General features: G+C 39.0%; 1 protein-coding gene across 1 annotated transcript in view; it reads right to left on the bottom strand.

The window, feature by feature from the left end:
• Positions 1 to 22,570, bottom strand: part of IL1RAPL2 (interleukin 1 receptor accessory protein like 2) — a 1,136,852-nt gene that overhangs the window by 554,058 nt on the left and 560,224 nt on the right. Inside the window, exon 3 of the mRNA XM_032250933.1 lies at positions 15,102 to 15,375. Coding sequence (XP_032106824.1) covers positions 15,102 to 15,375 — 274 coding nt within the window. The remainder of the gene's footprint in view (positions 1 to 15,101; positions 15,376 to 22,570) is intronic.

Consider the following 22,570-nt stretch of genomic DNA (forward strand, 5'->3'; position numbering starts at 1 on the left):
TTAGGTGTAGAAGAGTCTTAGCTAGTTCAGTAACTCTTAGTAATTACTCCTTTAGTAACGTCTTAAAGGCAGATGGTGTGTCTTAATTTTCTCTTGGGTCCACCATAGGGATAGGCACAATATTAGTCCTAATAAGTATTGAATGGATATTTTCACTGAAGTTACTTTTCATACCTGGGACTAGAGTTATTGCATATCTTCAGTCCTCTGCCCTTTTACAGAGTCGTTGTTTCATCATTGACAGGAAGGAAGGTGGAGGAGAAACACCGCTTTATAACAATAGAATCCTCTTGATACAATACCCATTTCAGTACACTGTAGCTAGCAGTAAGGACCCCTATACTGATCAATGCATTTTTTTGAGACTACAATAGCCACACAAGGATTAAGCTGGAATTGAGCCAGTTGCCACATAAAGGGGCACCATATGACCCTACTACAGAATGTTCAAATGTACTCTAGGGAGAATAGTGGGTTTCCTTTAATCTATCTTGCCATTGGAGCATTGACTTTCCTGCTTCACTTTGATACAGATAAAACCTGGCACAGCTCTATTTTAAGATGACTATACCGGGGGGAGGATCCAAGATGGCCGTTTAGGAACAGCTCGGGATTGCAGCTCCCAGTGAAAGCGCAGAGGGTGAGTGGACGCTGCATTTTTATTGCCCACAGACTAGGCAATTCCCAGACAGAGGAGCTCCACAGGTCACCAGCGCGGCTGCTTCGGCCAGCGCGGCTGTGCCAGCCGGCGCCGCTGTTTTGCCCCACGCAGCTGTTTTGTCAGAGCCCCGGAGCAGCGGTTCTCTGTACAAAATACACCGGTCTGGGTGCCCTTTTGGCTGGCAATTGGAGCCACGGGAAGTCACCCATTTGTCTGTTTAAAAAGGGGACTGAGCAGGGAACCAGGACAGTAGATTCCAGGGCAAAAAAAAAAAAAAGCCACAAACCTCAGTCCCACTGTTTAAGCCAGTGCAGTGAGTGGCCTCAGGGGAAAACAAACAGACCCCGGCGCCTCTTCAACAGGTGACTGGAACACCAACTTAAAAAAGGCTCTGAGGCAGGGAGCCAGGCGATCAGGCTCGACTGGTCCCACCCCCACAAAAGAACAGCAACCAGAAACTCTGGATTGAGAGTTTCACAGCAAGCGCAGCTGATCCCGGGATGGTCCAGCTCTGTGGGGGAGGGGCGTCTGCCATTACCGAAGCAGCCCGCCACAACAGAGGTAGTCGACCAATGCTGAGGCAGCCCGCCATTGCCAAGGCAACCCGCCACTGCAGAGAGACTCTGCCTCAACAGAGGCGGGCCACCATCGCCAAAGCAGTTCTAACTACACCCATATAAACAGGACTGCAGGGAAGTTCACTCGGCAGCTGGGTGGAGCCCACAGCAGCTCAGCAAAGCCTCTACAGGCAGTCAGTGACAAGGCTGCCTCCTTGCTGGGCAGGACAGCTCTGAAGGAAAAAAAAAAAAAGAAAAGAGAAGGCAGCAGCATAACGGAAACTCATAAAGCCCTAAATCCCTGGGACAGAGCACCTGGGAACAAAAAGCAGTTTATGAGCTCTGCTGCAGCAGACCTAAATATACCTGCCCAGCAGCTCTGAATGAACAACAGAGCTCACAGCTCACCATTTGAGCCCCTATAAAGAAGAGATCGTCTCCTCAAGCAGCTCCCTGATCCCTATATATCCAAAGAGACACCTCATAAAGGAGAGATCAGATAGACACTAGGTGGGTATCCTTCTGGGACAAAGACAGTAGAAGAAGAAAACTGGTAACAACCCTTAGTGTTCAGCAGCTGCTGCAGGTGAACCCCAGGCAAGCAGGGCCTGGAGTGAACCTCAGCAGACCTACAGCAGAGGGGCCAGACTGCCAGAGGGAAAACCAAGAAACAAAAATAACCTCACCATCAACAAACAGAACGTCAATCTGAAAGATCTGAGACCCAATCTGAAAGCCAGCAACTACAAAGTCGACAGGTGGATAAATCCTTAAAGATGGGAAGAAACCAGCACAAAAAGGATGAAAACACCTGAAACCAGAACACCTCTCCTCCTACAAGGGATCACAACTCCTCACCAGCAAGAGAACAAGGTTGGAGGGAGAACGAGTGTGATGAAATGACAGAATCACACTTCAGAAGGTGGGTAGTAAGAAACTTCTGTGAACTTAAAAAACATGTTCTAACCAAATGCAAAGAAACTAAGAACGTTGAAAAAAGATTTGACGAAATGCTAACGAGAATGGACAAAATAGAAAGGAATATAAGTGAATTGATGGAGCTGAAAAACGCAACACGAGAACTTCGCGAAGCATGCACAAGTATCAACAGCCGAACTGACCAAGCAGAAGAAAGGATATCAGAGGTCGAAGATCAACTCAATGAAATAAAACGGGAAGGCAAGACTGGAGAAAAAAGGGTAAAAAGCAATGAACAAAATCTCCAAGAAATGTGGGACTATGTGAAAAGACCTAATCTACGTTTGATAGGCGTACCTGAATGCGATGAAGAGAATGAATCCAAGCTGGAAAATACTCTTCAAGATATTATCCAGGAAAACTTCCCCAACCTAGCAAGGCAGGCAAACATTCAAGTCCAGGAAATACAGAGAACACCACAAAGATATTCGTCAAGAAAAACAACCCCAAGGCACATAATCGTCAGATTCACCAGGGTTGAAATGAAGGAGAAAATACTAAGGGCAGCCAGAGAGAAAGGTCGGGTTACCCACAAAGGGAAGCCCATCAGACTCACAGCAGATCACTCAGCAGAAACCCTACAAGCCAGAAGAGAGTGGGGTCCAATATTCAACATCCTTAAAGAAAAGAACTTTCAACCCAGAATCTCCTATCCAGCCAAACTAAGCTTCATAAGTGAAGGAAAAATAAAATCCTTTGGGAACATGCAAGTACTCAGAGATTTCGTCACCACCAGGACAGCTCTACAAGAGCTCCTGAAAGAGGCTCTACACATATAAAGGAACAACAAGTACCAGCTCAACTAAAGGGCAAAACACCCAGCTAGCATCAAAATGGCAGTATCAAATTCACACATAAGAATATTAACCCTAAATGTAAATGGACTAAGTGCCCCAATCAAAAGACACAGACTGGCAAACTGGATAAAAAGCCAAAACCCATCAGTGTGCTCTATCCAGGAAACCCATCTCACATGCAAGGATACACAAAGGTTCAAAATAAAGGGATGGAGGAAGATTTACCAAGCAAAGGGAGAGCAAAAAAAAGCAGGAGTTGCAATTCTCATCTCTGATAAAATAGACTTTAAAGCAACAAAGATCAAAAGAGACAAAGAAGCACATTACATAATGGTAAAAGGATCAATGCAACAAGAAGAGCTAACAATCCTAAATATATACACACCCAATACAGGAGCACCCAGATACATAAGGCAAGTTCTTAATGATTTATAAAGAGCCTTAGACTCCCACACAATTATAGTGGGAGACTTTAACACCCCATTGTCAATATAAGACAGATCAACCAGACAGAAAATTAACAAGGATATCCAGGACTTGAACTCAGACCTGGACCAAGCAAACCTAATAGACATTCATAGAACTCTCCACCCCAAATCCACAGAATATACATTCTTCTCAGCACCACATCACACCTACTCTAAAATTGACCACATAATTGGGAGTAAATCACTCCTCAGCAAATGCAAAAGTACGGAAATCGTAACAAACAGTCTCTCAGACCACAGTGCAATCAAGTTAGAACTCAGAATTCAAAAACTAACCCAGAACCGCACAGCTTCATGGAAACTGAACAACTTGCTCTTGAATGTTGACTGGATAAACAATGAAATGAAGACAGAAATAAATATGTTCTTCAAAACCAACGAGAATGAAGACACAACATACCAGAATCTCTGGGACACATTTAAAGCAGTCTCTAGAGGACAATATATAGCAATAAGTTCCCACATGAGAAGCAAGGAGAGATCAAAAATTGACACCCTATCGTCAAAACTGAAAGAGCTAGAGGAGCAAGATCAAAAAACCTCAAAGTCTAGCAGAAGACAAGAAATAGCTAAGATCAGAGCAGAACTGAAGGAGATAGAGACACAAAAAACCCTTCAAAAAATCAATCAATCCAGGAGCTGGTTTTTTGAAAAGATCAACACAATTGACAGGCCACTCACCAGAGTAATAAAAAAGAAAAGAGAGAATAACCAAATTGATGCAATAAAAAACGATAAAGGGGATATCACCACAGATTCCACAGAAATTCAAACCATCATCAGAGATTATTACAAACAACTCTATGCACATAAACTAATAAACCTGGAAGAAATGGATAAATTCCTGGACACTTGCCTCCTCCCAAGCCTAAACCAGGAAGAAGCCGAAACCCTGAACAGACCCATAACAAGGTCTGAAGTTGAGGCAGCAATTAAGAGCTTACCACCCAAAAAAAGCCCAGGTCCAGATGGGTTCACAGCCGAATTCTATCAGACATACAAAGAGGAGCTGGTACCATTCCTTCTGAAACTATTCCAAACAATACAAAAAGAGGGAATTCTTCCCAAATCATTTTATGAGACCAACATCATCCTGATTCCGAAACCCAGCAGAGACTCAACAAGAAAACTTCAGGCCAATATCCATGATGAACATAGATGCAAAAATCTTCAATAAAATACTGACAAGCCGATTGCAACAGCACATCAAAAAGCTTATCCACCATGATCAAGTAGGCTTCATCCCAGGGATGCAAGGCTGGTTCAACATACGCAAGTCTATAAACGTAATTCACCACATAAACAGAACCAAAGACAAAAACCACATGATTATCTCAATTGATGCAGAGAAGGCCTTTGACAAAATTCAACAGCCCTTTATGCTAAAAACCCTCAATAAGGTAGGTACTGATGGAACGTATCTCAAAATAATAAAGGCTATTTATGACAAACCAACAGCCAATATCATACTGAATGGGCAAAAACTGGAAGCATTCCCCTTGAAATGTGGCACCAGACAAGGATGCCCTCTCTCACCACTGCTATTCAATATAGTATTAGAAGTTCTAGCCAGAGCAATCAGGCAAGAAAAAGAAATAAAGGACATTCAAATAGGAAAGGAGGAAGTCAAATTGTCTCTATTTGCAGACGACATGATTGTATATCTAGAAGACCCCATCGTCTCAGCCCCAAATCTCCTGAAACTGATAAGCAAGTTCAGCAAAGTCTCAGGATACAAAATCAATGTGCAAAAATCACATGCATTCCTATACACCAATAACAGACTTAAAGAGAGCCAAATCAAGAACAAACTTCCATTCACAATTGCCACAAAGAGAATAAAATACCTAGGAATACAACTAACAAGGAATGTAAAGGACCTCTTCAAGGAGAACTACAAGCCACTGCTCAACGAAATAAGAGAGGACACAAACAGATGGAGAAACATTCCATGTTCATGGTTAGGAAGAATCAATATCGTGAAAATGGCCATACTGCCCAAAGTAATTTACAGATCCAATGCTATCCCCATCAAGCTACCAATGACCTTCTTCACAGAACTGGAAAAAATCACCTTAAACTTCATATGGAACCAAAAGAGAGCCTGCATAGCCAAGTCAATTCTAAGCAAAAAGAACAAAGCGGGAGGCATCACACTACTGGACTTCAAACTATACTACAAGGCTACAGTAATCAAAATAGCATGGTACTGGTACCAAAACAGAGATATAGACCAATGGAACAGAACAGAGGTCTCGGAGGCAACACAACATATCTACAACCATCTGATCTTTGACAAACCAGACAAAAACAAGCAATGGGGAAAGGATTCCCTGTTCAATAAATGGTGTTGGGACAGCTGGCTAGCCATGTGCAGAAAGCAGAAACTGGACCCCTTGCTGACACCTTACACTAAAATTAACTCCAGATGGATTAAAGACTTAAACATAAGACCTAACACTATAAAAACCCTAGAAGAAAATCTAGGCAAAACCATTCAGGACATAGGTGTAGGCAAGGACTTCATGACCAAAACACCAAAAGCATTGACAACAAAAGCCAAAATAGACAAATGGGACCTAATCAAACTCCACAGCTTCTGCACAGCAAAAGAAACAGTCATTAGAGTGAATCGGCAACCAACAGAAAGGGAAAAAATTTTCGCAGTTTACCCATCTGACAAAGGGCTGATATCCAGAATTTACGAAGAACTAAAACAGATTTACAAGAAAAAAACTAACAAGCCCATTCAAAAGTGGGCAAAGGATATGAACAGACACTTTACAAAAGAAGATATACATGAGGCCAACAAACATATGAAAAAATGCTCAACATCACTGGTCATCAGAGAAATGCAAATCAAAACTACATTGAGATACCATCTCATGCCAGTTAGAATGGCGATCATTAAAAAATCTGGAGACAACAGATGCTGGAGAGGATGTGGAGAAATAGGAACACTTTTGCACTGTTGGTGGGAATGTAAATTAGTTCAACCATTGTGGAAGACAGTGTGGCGATTCCTCAAGGACCTAAAAATAGAAATTCCATTTGACCCAGCAATCCCATTACTGGGTATATATCCAAAGGATTACAAATTGTTCTACTATAAGGACACGTGCACACGAATGTTCATTGCAGCACTGTTTACAATAGCAAAGACCTGGAACCAACCCAAATGCCCATCGACGATAGACTGGATAGGGAAAATGTGGCACATATACACCATGGAATACTATGCAGCCATCAAAAACGATGAGTTTGGGTCCTTTGTAGGGACATGGATGAACCTGGAAACCATCATTCTCAGCAAACTGACAGAAGAGCAGAAGATCAAACACTGCATGTTCTCACTCATAGGCGGGTGTTGAACAATGAGAACACATGGACACAGGGAGGGGAGCACTACACACTGGGGTCAGTTGGGGGGAAATAGGGGAGGGAGGGTGGGGGGTGGGAAGCTGGGGAGAGATAGCAAGGGGAGAAATGCCAGATGTAGGTGATGGGGAGGAAGGCAGCAAATCACACTGCCACGTGTGTACCTATGCAACAATTTTGCATGTTCTTCACATGTACCCCGAAACCTAAAATGCAATAAAATAAATAAATGGGGAATAAATAAATAAATAAATAAAAGATGACTATACCATCACTCTCTAGGTTAATGTTAGAATCAGAACTTATTAGCTTAGAGTATGAGAACTGATTTCAGTGGTTGAATCTGAGCATGGGCTTTTTTGAGCAGGAGGGTCCCAGAAATTTAAAAATTGAGAAATTTCACACAATTATTCAGATTTCAAAACATCAGAAAATCTAGCAATGTCGGGCCTATATCCCTAGGGCCCTCTAACATTAAGAGGTCAGAAAGAATATGAGGAGCCAGGAAGAGAACTTGAGAAAGAGTAACTGATAGAGTATGAGGAAAGCCAAGAAAGTACTATTCTCTGGAAGTAAGGTAAATAATGTATTATCAAAGAGAAGGGAGTGATCAACTGTGCCACATGACATTATAGGTCAGGTAATAGGAGAACTGAAAATTGGACTGCCCATTGGATTTAGCATTGCTGTGGCCATTGGAGACTTTGATAAGAGCAGGTTTGGAAGTGTGGTGAAGGTAAAATTTTGATTTAAATGGATTTATTAGAGAATGAGTAGAGAGGAACTCAAAATTGAATATAGACAACTCCTTTTTATAAATAGTTTTACTGAGATATAATTGATATACAAAGAACTGCACATATTTAATGGGTACAATTTGAAGGGCTTGGACATATGTAAACAGCCATGATACCGTCACCAGATAATTCTTTCTTTAAAGTAGTTTCCCGACCCCCCCCCCCCCAAATGGGAGCAAGAAATGGGATAGTAGCTGTCAGGGAAGTGGAGTTGAGAGGATTTTTTTAGATGGCATAAATATTGATCTGTGTGTATGCTGATGGAAGTGATCCAGTAGAAATAGAAAATTCCATGATCTGGGAGAGAGAGAGAGGAGAATTGCTCAGGTGATGTTATTAGGTAAGCAAATAGGGATAGCAAATCTAGCAAAGCCCGACATTGCTAGATTTTTCTGATGTTTTGAAATCTGAATAATTGTGTGAATTTCTCAATTTTTAAATTTATGGAACCCTCAATTTTTAAATTTATGGGATCCTCCTGCCCAAAAAAAATCACTATAGGGATAGCGATTGGCCTTACATAGAAACAAGGCCAGTTCATCTGTGGTAATAGGCTGGAAGACAGAATATGTAGGTACAGATGCCAGTAGGTGGGCAGATGTAGTGGCAGTTCTCTTCTGACTGAATCATTTTTTTTTCTTCACAACAGGAATCAAGGGAGGGGGAGATATTGGAGATGTGAGGAGTGGAGATGATGTAAAATAATCATCTAGGCAGATGGGAGACTGAATGGTCTAAGAATATACAATAAAACTACCTGGTAGCATTAATTGAGGTCCATGACAATGAATTTAAAGTGAAATGAGGCAACATTATTATATTTTTTCCTTCAGCCAAGTTTAGCTGCAGGGATGCAGGCACAGTATAGATGGACAGTTAGGTTTAAACAGTGTTGTGGTTTTCACAAGTGAGTATGATGAAGGTAGAAAGGGTCAAGAGAACCAAGAGGGTATATATGGGAGTGATTATAATGACTGATCCACTGAATTGAAACTATTCTAGATGGGAAGAGAACAAGGTACAGTGAAAAAATGTGAGATCAATGAAAAGGAGGTCTGGGTGAAATCAATAGATTATTAGAGATAAGGCATAGAAAGAATGAGCTAGAAAAATAGGAGGTAGTGACAACAGAGTACAGTGCGTGAAATGAGATTATGGAGGGGATTACTACAACTTCCAACACCCCAAAATATTTCAGGTGACCTGCCACACTCATTATATTACCTTCTTGACCTCTGAAGATTTTGAGTTTGCAACCCTGCGTTAGGTTAAAACCTTGATTCTGAGCAAAATAGCCATAAAACAAAGTCACTGAAGTTTGTGTAATGATATAAGGGATGAAATTAAAAAGTATGTATAAACACCAGTATTAGCCAACTCATCAGTGACTATTTGAGATCAATTCTTGTTTTATGGTTATCAAATATAATCTATTAATTCTTACAAAGCAGGTAATCCTGCTGACTAAACTGTAAACAACTTTCTTCCAGTAAACAAACTGAATGAAGTTGAAATTATATAGCTAATGCACAACAGTATGGACATATTTCTAAACATTACAACACATCTAATTTAATGGCAATGAAATGAAAATAAAGTAAAATGGTTACTTATTTGCTATTTTAAAGGTTACCTATATAGTTTAATTAACAAGTAGATTATCAAGTTGCCATGAAAAATAATGGAACCAGAGAGCCATAACCAAAAATAGGTAGAAAAATAACTAATTACATTTCATTTTGAGAAAGAAATTCCTGCTCTCCCAAGACTCTGCTGTACTATCTTGATCTTTTCTGGGGTCAGTTAATTCTATAAGATCCAGGCTTTCATTTTTCTGACAAGAAACTATCTGTTCTCCTGGAAATTGCTACCTAGGTAACCAACTTGTTGACACTAAACTTTTCAAGGATTAATAGCTAAGTTGAAATTGAGTTAGGAGATATGTTCACTGTCCTTGAAAACCTCTTGGTAACCATGGTGGGGAGTAGGGTAGGAAAGTGGAAGATGCTAAGAACCATTTCTTAGTGTCTAATGTAGACTAGAGGATCACTTTTCTTTCTAAAGACACAGGTCTCCTTGCAATATGCCATAAAGTGAATCCCATAATATATATTCAATGCATGTTTGTTGACTGAAGTAAAAATACTTGCTTATATATGATACCTAGGTTTGAATAGGCCAGAATTATTTAAGTGACAATAAAATCAGGCAAAATTACTGTATACTTACATTTATTTCTTTTTAATTTTTTTTGCTATAGACTACTTCAATCATAGTCAAAAATACAAAGGGCAATATGATGAATCTTCATGTACCCACCATACAGATTCAAAAATTAGCAACATGCTACACTTCTCATTTCAAATGTATCCATCCCCTCAACTTTTCTTCTGATGGTGTTTTGCTGGAGTAATAAGCATTCAAATGTGAACTGATTATTCACATTTGAAATCGAAGCAATTGTGCCTCCTGGTTAGATATATACTAAGGAACTGTTCAGGAAGATGTGGTGAGGCATTCAGATTTTGAGAACCTCACTTCTTCTTTCAGTGACTATTAAAGACCAAAAATATTTGGATTATGCTCCAATTTAATAAGGGAGCTCCTTGTTCTGTTTACCTCATTGCAGAGGTAAATGGTCATAATAATTTTGAACCTATAACTGATTTTCTACACTTTGCCATGATTATCCCCAAATATTAGGTTTCTACAGATGTTCAATTATATTTAATTTTTTTTTGTGTGTAAGATGGAGTCTCACTCTGTCACTCAGGCTGGAGTACAGTAGTGTAATCTCAGCTCACTGTAACCTCCAACTCATGGTTCAAGCAATTCTCATGTCTCCGCCTCTCGAGTAGCTGGGATTAGAGATGTGCACCACCACCCCAGATAAATTTTGTAACTTTAGTAGAGACAGGGTTTTGCTATGTTGGACAGGCTGGGCTTGAACTCCTGGCCTCATGTGATCCACCTGCCTCAGTCTCCCAAAGTGCTGGGATTACAGGCGTGAGCCACCGCACCCAGCGAATCATTCTTTTCAATATCTCTGAATTCAATGAGGCATTATACGACTATATCTATCCTCATTCACAGCCTAAGTCGCCCCTTGTTCCAAGTTGTTGAAAAGATGATATGTGAGATTTTGCCAAATAAGATCATTCTTATCATTTTTATCCTATTAACTCATGCCTCCATTGAAAATGTTGGCATGACTCTTGGATTGGCATTGTCTCTGAAAATATAATTTAGTCCTCTACCATTTCAATATTGCCAGCCCATTACTATGCTGGGTAATTCAACTTATCATTCTTGAGACTAGCCAAAGAAAAACTTTAAACATAGAAAAATCATTCATAATTACCTTATTCAGGTGAATACTGACATTGTCAAATTAAGAGCCTTTTTCACTATAAATGTCACTCTTGGGAATTGTATAAAATCACCTATATGGACTGAATTTTTCACTTGGCACATATTAGAAGTCAGTGGCCACTACTAGATATGAAAAACAGGTTCATTATTCATAGACAAATGCTAGCTATTTCACTTATAAATCTGGAATAGATTTACATATCTCTGAGTTGACAAAAAACTGGTTGATTCTGTTAGAATAGTGGTTTCCAAACATTTTTTTTCCTTTCTAAGGCACACATGAGGGATAATATCCAACAGTTCCACCTACTTCTATCAGTCCCAATAGCTACCTAAGGCCTGCTGCATAAAAATTTAAAAGTCACTAGTTATGTTTGAATCTTAGTGGAATTCCATCCCTTTCTCTTCTATTGGTCTAGATGCGAGTTGAGAACCTCTGACTCAGATGATATCCACAATAGACATAAACAAGGCCACTCTGAAATGTACTTGAAAGAGAGGACCACCTACAGGAAAGGACTTCAGGGACCTTGGGAAGTTCCACTATCCCTAAAGTGCTCCTTCACAATCTGTGGCTTTGTTTAAAAGCAAATACACTGTCAGCTGAGAGGACTTAGAAGCAACAACACCCCAGTAGCAATGAGCACACCCAGCAATCAAACCTAGATTTCTAATGTAATTATCCATTTAAAAATAGGACTTCTTGGGAAAATGGCTAATTGTAGAGCTGGGGCACAAAATATATAAGATAAACCTGAAGCATCCTTCTACAATGCAAGTAAATGCAAAAATAATAATAATACAACCATCACTCCATGATGATAGGGTTATATCGAAGGGACAAATGAGCCAACTGAAAGAGCTTCCCGTGGGCAAAGGTAGAAGAATTTGAGCAAGAAAATTAAGTAAAATTGCATTAGAACCCAATGTATAAAATAAATATTCATGAATCCATACTAATATAAATAAATGATGCAACATATAAATAAGTGGGGAAGGGGAGAGATAAATTTCCATGCAGAAGAGTTTGAAATAATTTATGTAGATATTCCTTCTTAAGTGTGGACTGTGAATAACAACTTTCTTCCAAAAACTACAGTATGGAAAGGAAGAAAAAAGAATAACAAATAACTTTACAGTGAAAAGTTAGAAACACCACCTCAAGCCAAGTAATCAAAGTCAACATCAACTGTTATGAGTCATATTGATACTTTATACCCTTAATACAATGTGATGAGGATGGTATTTTACCTTTGTAATCTTCCTCCCCAAAACATATTATCCCTGTTTAACCATGAGAAAAATATCAGGTAAATCCCAGTTGAGGGCCATTCTACAAATTATCTGACTAGTACACCTCACACTGTGAAGGTCATCAAAAATGAAGAAAGTCTGAGGAATTGACACAGCCAAGAAGAGCTTAAGGAGACATGACAACCAAATACAATGTGGTACCAGAGATGGGATACTGAAACAGAAAAAGGGGCATTAAGGAAAAACTGAATAAATGTGAAGAATGCATGGACTTTAGCTAATAATAATGTACTTCTATCGGTACATTAATGTTAACAAATGTACTATAGTCATGTGAGATGTTAATAAAATTGGAAAGTTGGATATAAAGTGCAAAGGAACTCTGTATTATGTTTGCAATAGTTATGTAAATCGAAGACTTCTTAAAGTTTATTTAAAGCCCAACAGTGGATTTTTATTACAGTACCTTTTGTAGGGACAAAATACTGAAAACAAAGTATATACTCATCAAAAGGAAAATGATTGACTGAATTATTGTGTCATAGAATATTAAGCAACATACAATATTATATACTTAACCATTTGACTCAGGAATCCCATTATTTGGTATATACCCAAAGAAATCTAAATCATTCTACCATAAAGACACATGCACGTATATATTTATTGCAGCACTATTCACAATAGCAAAAACATGGAAGCAACCTAAATGCCCATCAACAGTAGGCTGGATAAAGAAAATGCAGTACTTATATATACCCCATGGAATACTATGCAGCTGTAAATAAGAATGTCCTTTGTAGCAACAGCGATGGCCATTATCCTTAGGAACTAATGCAGGAACAGAAAACCAAATATTGCATATTCTCACTTATAAATGGGAGCTAAATAATGAGAACACATAGGTACAAAGAAGGAAAAAACAGACACTGTGGCCTTCTTGATGGTGGGAGTGGGAGGAGGGAGAGAATCGAAAAACTACCCATCTAGTACTATGCTTATTACCTGGGTGACAAAATGATTTGTACACCAAACCCCCATGACATGCAGTTTACCTATATAACAAACCTGCACATATACCCTTGAACCTAAAGTAAAAGTTAAAAAAAAGCTCCCTATCAATTGACTTGGAGAGATTTATATTATGTATTTTTACTAAGCAAAGAAAATGCAGATAAATCTATAACTCTCCTTTCATTTTGCAAAACAATGAGGAGAAAATACTAATGTCAATATATTTGTATAATTAAAACAGTAGGGGAAATGCATGTAAGGAGACGCACTAAGTTGTTAACATCACTAGGAGTAAGGGAATGGGGTTAGAGCAGAGAAGGGAAAAGAGGGGAGGTAACAAGACTGAGAACATTAGCAGGCCTGGGGAAGTAGTAATAATTTGTATAATAATTCATTGTAAGCTTAGTACCTGTACATAGTGGACTGATGCTTTAAATAAAACTTTAAATTTGTAAAAACAACAAACAAAAAGCAATAGGTGTAGAGGGAGGAAGAGATAGATATTTTTGGTTGGTGGGTTTTTAATAAGGGTGGGGGATGGAGAGGAGACAAGCAGAGAGGAGACAATGAAGGAAAGAGCAGCGGCACCCTAGGGAATATAGTGTCAGTCACTAAAGCTGAATTACATCTGCTTTTCAATTTTGCCAAGAGCTGTCCAAGTAGAAAATATCGCTTATCACTAAGGGTATGATCAGAATGATTGCTGTTCTGCCAAGATCCTGGAGATTTTGCCTATCACAAACAAAGACTAAACTCACCATTTGCTCCCCTGGCACTCTGTTTTCTACCTCTACACACAAAAGTGGTTCTTAGAGCATCCAGAAGGGTCTCTATTTATATACTACCTTGTTCTCCCAGTCTTTTGAACAATGAGGCCTCGCCAGGGGCTTCCAAGTGCTTTTGATGAGGAAGTGACATAGCTTTGGCATCAAAGTTCACAAGATACAAAAATAGGAAAGGTCTGAATTTCCAAGGAGTTAAAATCAAATAGTAGAGTGCAGGTCCCTGGTGAGCAAGATCTGAGACTCCCAAAATGGCAGAATTGAAAGGTGACTTAAAGGTCATCACAGCTACCTACTTCAATACCTAATCCAGTCTCTATTTGAGATGCTAGACACTAGATCCTAGATTCTATCACTGGGGTGGAAGGGGAAGGGAGAACACATTGTAGAATCCCCAAGGAAAAAAAAAACATATTGCTTTTGCTGTAAAGTTTTTGCAAGCAAGAATTGTGTCTGTGATATCTTCCCATTATAGTACCGCAGGAACTCAGGACAACTGTGTATTTACAGAGCTCCATATTGAATATTTAGACGCAGTGGACCCAAGCTCACATTGCAAATTCTACGAAGGATTTCGCCTGGAGTACATTTGCTAAGAAATATCCCAGAAGCATTTGAAACTATTTTTCATAAAAAAGAAAGGCAAAAACATGGCCAAAATAGTATTTTAGATCATTTTCATGGCCAGATATCAAAATAATTGAGCTGACTAGCTGTATGCAAAAATAATTGTTAATAGAAGACCCTGGGGCAGGGGTGGGGTTAGGGAAGAAATGAGTCACCAAATATTTTAAATTAAATAAGCACAGACAGCAAATGGGAATCCTATTTTATGAAAATCTAATAAGAATTGCTATGTAGTTCTGATAGATAATTAGAACTGGAATTTACTGAAGCTCCATATATATGCAACCTTTCAATAACATATCCATTATACAACATGAGGCACACCTACATGTATTCCAGCCCCAATCAAAAGACTGTCAGCCATGTGATTGGGCAATGTTTCCACACAACACTTACCTTAAAACACAAGTGTAGAATCCACTGTCTTGTGCCTCAGCTGAGTGAAACCATATTGAATCTTCCTCTTTGCTCATCCTGACCTCTGAAAAGATGATGGGCTCTTCCAAATCACCTTTGTTTTTGTACCACATAAGCCTGAGCCCAGTGCTCTGGGCCATGCTATAGTTGGTACGAATATAACTGTAGAAAAGGGCACATTTCACTCGGACTGGTTCACCTGCCAAAGCCATGTATGTCTTGAGATCCACTGACCAATCAATGCAGCCATCCACTGAAAGAAAATCAGAAGAGGCATAAGATACAGTGGGCATTATTGACAATAAAAGTATGAGCAGTAATCATCACCAACATGTCCTGAGTCAAGTGCTCTACATAGATTACTTCATTCATTCTTCCCAGTGACCCTATGAGTTAGACTTGTATCCTGCTTAGACCTAGTAATCACAGGCCCTGCTCCAGCCTTGTGCCTTTGGGGCGTCTTCCGATCTTCTGCAGCCACTTTCTGCTTGGGGTAAACCAGATTCTTCAAGGAGCTCCGAACTCATGCCTATAGGGTTGCCCTCAGCACCATGGCCAGGTCCTAATTCCAGCAGAGTGGTCAGGTAAGTTGTTCACTTGCTTGCCTTGCAGTATTTTCATCACATGAGCATATGAAATTGGACTACTAGAATGACACTGACATATTGGTTTTAGGTGACTCAAATTGTTTATATAGACGGAGCCCCACAAAACAAATATTTCCAAGAGGCCTCTACACAACCTAGAAGAGGTCCTGAGATTAATGCTTTTCTTCTTATTTTACAAATGAAGACACTGAGACAAAAGAAGTTAAATGATTTTGCCCAAGGTCTCACAGCTAATAAGTGGTGGAAAAACCAGTCTCTGATTCCACAGATTGTGTTCTTAACCCGTACTGCTTATGCCTATAATTGTGACAATAGCAATTGTGCTATTATTTGCCTTTGAGAAAATAAGTGCTCTGGTTGGAAGCAGTAGGCATCTAAAGTGATTATTTGCTATTATATACATGCCGGTTTTCCATGGTATGACCTATTAATAGCAGATATTTAATCATAGGTCGATTTCTCTTTATACTCTTAGGCCTCCCTTGCTGCTTAGCTGCTGAGTGCTCATGGGAATGTATTATATTACTGTCAGCTTTAATCAAATAATATTAGGTAGGCAAATCTACCATTAAAGAAAGACATGTACAGTACATTCCTTCTTTTGCAGAAGAGTTAAAAATAAAATGCTGTGGTCAATCTCATATGCTGGTCAATATAATTAGCATAGCTATTTTATTTCCAATCTTATTTTCAAATAATTTCATCAAATTATGTTTGCTATGTCCCTTCATATTTCTTGATTACCCTTTAAAAAGCAATCATCTCAGAAAATGTATAAACATTGCCATTTTAAAATTATATGTTTCACTTATGATTTTGTGAACCAATCTGCTTCCTTTTCTAGACGTTGAGAACTCTAACCCAGCATGTTTAATCTTTTAACCTCAGTTGACAGAAAGCTCAGAGCTAAATGCGATGTTCAAGTGTAATAACTATCTTACCTCAGGATTTCACTTTCTCTTTATGAGGGGTTCTTGAACTAGGGTTCAAGGACACCCAGGGGGAGGGTTCTTGTATAGGCTTCAAAGTTGTTGGCAAAACAATGTGCCTATTTACATAGGCATACTTCCCTAGGGAAATTTTCCACAGCTCTTTTTTTCAGATTTTCAAAGGGGTCTGTGACTCAAGGAAATATTTTGAACTCTGGTTTCTGATCTCTCTTTCTGACTTTGGTTTTCACTGCCCTGCTGCACTTGGGCTGTTATTACACACTACCTCAAGTCTTCTTATAGTATGTGAGGCATTCATTACAAATAAACAAACAAATAAATAACTTCCTTTAAACTGAGGGGCATCTAAACTCTCTTTTGAGGATTCAGAGGTATCAGATTCTTGACTATGGATTCTGATGATCATTGCACACTACTAAAGCCAAGGATGTACAGTGGTTTGGACTAAATTATGTACTGATCAGTGACTGTCTCTTGGGGGTCTTTTTTATTCACTCCTTGCTATTGGGTTGTTTAGCTGTGATTTGTCATTACAAAGCTTTCAAAAAGGGAAAAAGGAAACTTGAATTAGTTGAACTTTCTGGATCATGATAAATTACTAGTGATACACCTCTGGATCAAATGCAACGTGAATATTTACTGGTTTATCATTTTAAAATGCATTTTATATTACTCTTGTTATAAATTATCTGTGATGCTGTTCACATGCATTAATACAACTGAGATGTAATGATAAAAATATTTGTTCGAAAATATATGTTGTCTCATAGCTTGTTTTTCAAAAGTGGGTTAATAGAAACAAAATAAACACCATGGGAATAATTTCTTAAAACTGTTTAATATTTCAGGTTTTCTTCCCTAATCCTAAAATGCACAGCAAATACTTTTGAATTAACAAATTTAGCTTGGCAAAATAGCATCAAGCTCTATCATCAACTACTTGATAGAAAAATTTGAAATGCTATTTCAATTTGCTTCCCAAATCTCTTTTATTTTATTTATTTATTTATTTATTTTTTGAGACAGAATTTTGCTCTTGTTGCCCAGGCTGGAGTGCAACGGTGCTATCTTGGCTCACTGCAACCTCTGCCTCCTGGATTTAAGCGATTCTCCTGCCTCAGCCTCCCCAGTAGCTGGGATTACAGGCTTGTGCTACCACACCTGGCTAATTTTGTATTTTTAGTAGAGATGGGGTTTCTCCATGTTGGTCAGGCTGATCTCCAACTCCCGACCTCAGGTGATCCGCCCACCTCAGCCTCCCAAAGTACTGGGATTACGGGAGTGAGCCACCATGCCCGGCCCCCAGATCTCTTTAGTTACCTCTTCTAAGTGATCTGTTGCATAATCCTACACCTTTACAATGTTAACAGTTGGGTTTGGCCCGTTAACGATGGGACTTGGTAAACACTGAAGGTAATCAATGTATCTGCTACAGAGTCACAGCAAGCATGCTCGATGGCAGTTTAAGACACTTAATTGCCATTACAATTAGTTTTATCATGCAGACCTTGAGAGTACACTGATAATTCATTTCCCTTTAAGGGCCATTTGAGCAATATGTATTTGAGTTAATAGATTTATGGTCTCTTGTCTTCTGTTCCCCTGCCTTAGGTATCAAAGAGGGAGTATTTAGTTATAAGGTAATCAATATTCACAGAACAGAAATACAATAATGGGGAAAATAATTTCTAAATGTTATCCCCTTTATTCTCTTCCCTTAGTATTTGCAGTGTAAGGTTACAACATAAGATGTTTCAAGAGATTTCAGGGAATTTCCCCATAAAATAGACCAGAGGTATGATAACATGGATCTATGAAAGCCTACGTGCCAGCAAATATTTTCCCACACTATACTTTCATCAGTAGAAATCCATTTCCATGAGCTAAGACATTGTAGCCTTATACTTAAATTAGAGTATTAGACCCCTACTAGATTCCAACAAGGCGGCATGATTTATTTTTAATGGATTGCTATTCTTAATCCAAGAGTGGGACAAAAGGAGCTAGAAAACGATATAGTACGTTTAGTTTTACATTTGGGACAAGGGAAGCAACCAAGAAGTATAGACTGAGGTAAAAGGCCTGAAATGTCAGGTGACAAGTCAACATGGAGGGATTGAACACTGAGGTTAACAGGGAAGAACTGAGAGATGTCACAAACTCACAAAAGGGCAAGAAGAGATAAAATGTCACATAAAACTGAATTTGCCAAGTGCCATTAAAAGTAATGAACGCAAGTCAGATTTCTGTCATGAGGAGTCTTCAATCACATGCCATAGTTCCAGAGCCCCTTGTATGTAGACTCTCCATATATATGGGCAAATACTGAATACATCTGTGATGCAGCTGACAAAGGTGCAGGCTATGGCTCAATTGGGGCCACAGTGGAACTGAGTAGCCAATAGAGGGAGCCGATGCACTTGATCTTATTAGCACAAGCCTTCAATCCACAAAGCTATCCATCCCTATTTTGTTCACAACTCCAGTGGCACTATTTAAGCAAGCTTTTTGCATGGCTCCTGAGAAGAGTATTGACTGCATAGTTTGGCTTCTCCCACAGGTGGTTTGATAAGTGGGTCTCACTGCCCATCCACAAATGTGAATGGAGTCATTGAAGGAAGGGAGACACTTTTTTCCCTGAATAGTGAAATTCAGCAGTTGGACTGAAGCTTGCTATGGAACCAACCCAAGCATAAATGAATGTGTGTCTGCCCTCTGCTTCATAATCAGTGAGTATGATTATAAATATTCTTATCCCTGCATTTGAAAACACTTCCTATTTCTATATTATCCTTTGTCTGTTCATTCAAGCTTTATGATAGCAATGTCAGTATTTAAAAGAACAATTGTGGCTTTTTAAGATTCTCATCACTACACCCTTGATTTAGATTTCCATAAGGCTCAAACATTATTACTCGTGATTTATTCTTGTTAGTAGAAATGCTTTAATATTGGCCAGTTGCAGTGGCTCACGCCTATAATTCCAGTACTATGGGAGGCCGAGGCAGGTAGATCAGCTGAGGTCAGGAGTTCGAAATCATCCTGGCCAATATGGTGAAACCCTGTCTCTACTAAAATTACAAAAATTAGCCAGTCATGGTAGCATACACCTGTAGTCTCAGCTAATTGGGAGGCCAAGGCAGGAGAATCACTTGAACCCAGGAGGTGAAGGTTGCAGCAAGCAGAGATTGTGCCACTGCACTCCAGTCAGGGCATCACAGAGAGACTCCATCTCAAAACAAAGAAACAAAGTGGTTTAATATATGAGTTCTCCAAAACAATTATAATGGAGTGAAGAAAGCCACTTCTATAAAGCTCATATCTCTATTTTAATTATTTTCATTCCAAGCTGCAGAACCAGTGTTTGTTTAGGGAGTTTGACATAAAGATTCCAAAGAAGGAGTATATAAAGACTATAAAGGAACATGTCAGCATCTATGCAATTTATTTTGCTAGGAGGAGTTTCCTAGGAGTAAAAATCAGTGCAGTCCCCTGCAAAGTGTCCTGGGTGTCCCAAGCAAACTCATTTAGCCTCTTTATAGATAAGCCTCCTACTTCCTCCTCAGTACAACCAGGAAAGCAAATCTTGCCACATTTATTTGTTGTAAAAAGAAAACCCTGTGAAAAGTTTATGAATCCCCATAAGAGGATGTCATTATCAACAATTATAACATTATTTTAGAAAATAAAAAAAAATAAATGCAATAAAATTAGACTCTAATGATGATATAAAATTTTTTATTGGGAGACAGGATATGTAACTACATATAGAATTGTTGATTTTGCATTTTTTTCCCCCAAATTGGGAATCCTTGTTAGGTAACATGGCTAATCAGCATGTGAGAAAATATGCAAGCATGTAACCTATACTAGGTTATGTGTTTTTGATTAACAAATTCATTTGTTAAACCAGGTGTTCTAACTATGTAAACTTAATCCCACTGATTTTTACTATCAGCTTTTCTGTGAGCTAACAGGGCAATTGTTGGGGGCAATTCATAGAATTAACACTAGAGGGCGAGCTGTCCAAGTTTTTGTTTTACTTGTTTTCCCCACATAAGCTTTAAAAGTACGGATTTATTACTGACCAACTGCTGGTTGATGGAGAGGAAATCACAACACACCTATGGGGATGCACCATTGTAGGTGACAGAAGCTAAAAGGTGAGAATACAGCTGAGATCTTGCTCAAACTGGGGAACCAGACAACAACCCCACCCCACCCCCCCGCCCCCCACCCCAAGTGAATGACCCAGTACAAAAAGGTGTAACAGCAACAGCAGCTATGAGTTTTATCAAGCCCTTAGAATAGAACATCCAGGAACTGTGCCAGGTGTTTTGCACTAGTTTTTATCCTTCCAATGTCAACTTTGGGATGGAGGGACTCTTGTTATTTCCACTTTACTGATGAGAAAAAAAGAAAGCTCAAAGAGTTTAAGTGACTTGCTCAAGGTCACTCAAGTTGTAGTGGCAGAGTTCAGACTCCAACTCAAATAAGTCGGACACAGAACTTATAATCTTAATTATCATGTGTTCTATATCCTGCCTCCTATACTTCTCTTCATCCCAGCCCATGAGCTAGTGAAAGATTAAAATTTGCTTGGTTATATCCAAATTGTCATATGTATTCCACAGAGTTCTGCCTGTCCAGGAGTAGACATTTTCAGCTGAGGGACATCATACTCCCAAATAGTAATCATTGTGGGAAGAATAGCAATAAGATAATGTACGCCAATTATTTATCTGTGAATTATATGCCGTGTTTACAGAGTAATTATTAATAATTCATGTAGCTTGACATAACCTCCAAAGGTCAGATCTAAATCTTGGAAAAGTTTAACTGACCCATATCAATTTATTTAAAATTGAGTATGTAGGAACGATTATCCCACTCCTACCATTTTATTTAAGACATATAGTGGTGTGCAGGCCTGCACAGTGACTCAGGCCTGTGATCCCAGTACTTTGGGAGGCCAAAGCAGGCGGATCACTTGAGGCAAGGAGTTCAAGACCAGTCTGGCCAACATGGTGAAACCCCGTCTCTACTAAGAATACAAAATATAGCCGGACATCCTTGTAATCCTAGCTACTCTGGAGGTTGAGGCATGAGAGTTGCTTGGGACCAGGAGGCAGAGGTTGCAATGAGTAGAGATGGCACCACTGCACACCAGCAGGGATCATGCCACTGCATTCCAGCCTTGACGACAGAGACTCTGTGTCAAAAAAATAAAATTCAGTCAATCCCTCTTTAAAAAAAAAAAAAAGAAAGAAAGAAATATAGTTGTGTGTTTATTTTAACATTTATATGTATTTTACTTGTTGAATACAATGGTATGCTATTTTTTCCTAATATTTTAATGTGGGAGTTGAATGTATTCTATTTCTGTCTCAGATATGCCCACATCTAAGAAAAGTTTCTTCCTGTTTATACCTAGCACAGTGGACTCCATCTACCTCAAGTGGGCACTCCACAGGCACAAGCAAGCCAAACTCTCTAAAATGTGCCTCTTTTCTCCAAGCCTAGAAATACAGACAGAGCTTTTGTCATTTTTTTAAAATAAAGTTGTCAGTAGAAAAAACATTGATTTTTTACATTTCATCTGTGCATCACTGTCCATCAACAGAAAGATTTCCCACTCCAGCTCTATATATACAATGAATGATTATTGCTTCAGGTTTTTAAAAAATCCTTTTCAGAAATTTCTGTTTAGTTTTTACATATTTTACGAATTGGATTGTATGCTTCCCTTTCACACTTTTACCCCTACTATTCATCAATGGGAAATTTCTGCCTAAATGAAGTCCTTCATCTCATTGCAACCTAGTTATTATGCTTAATAATGAGCTGACAACCATTTTCATTTCCCTCTCATGATAGGACCTGTGCAATA

The sequence above is a fragment of the Sapajus apella genome, unplaced genomic scaffold (genome assembly GCF_009761245.1).
Source record: "Sapajus apella isolate SASKATOON/1434 unplaced genomic scaffold, GSC_monkey_1.0 scaffold73, whole genome shotgun sequence".
NCBI lineage: Eukaryota > Metazoa > Chordata > Mammalia > Primates > Cebidae > Sapajus > Sapajus apella.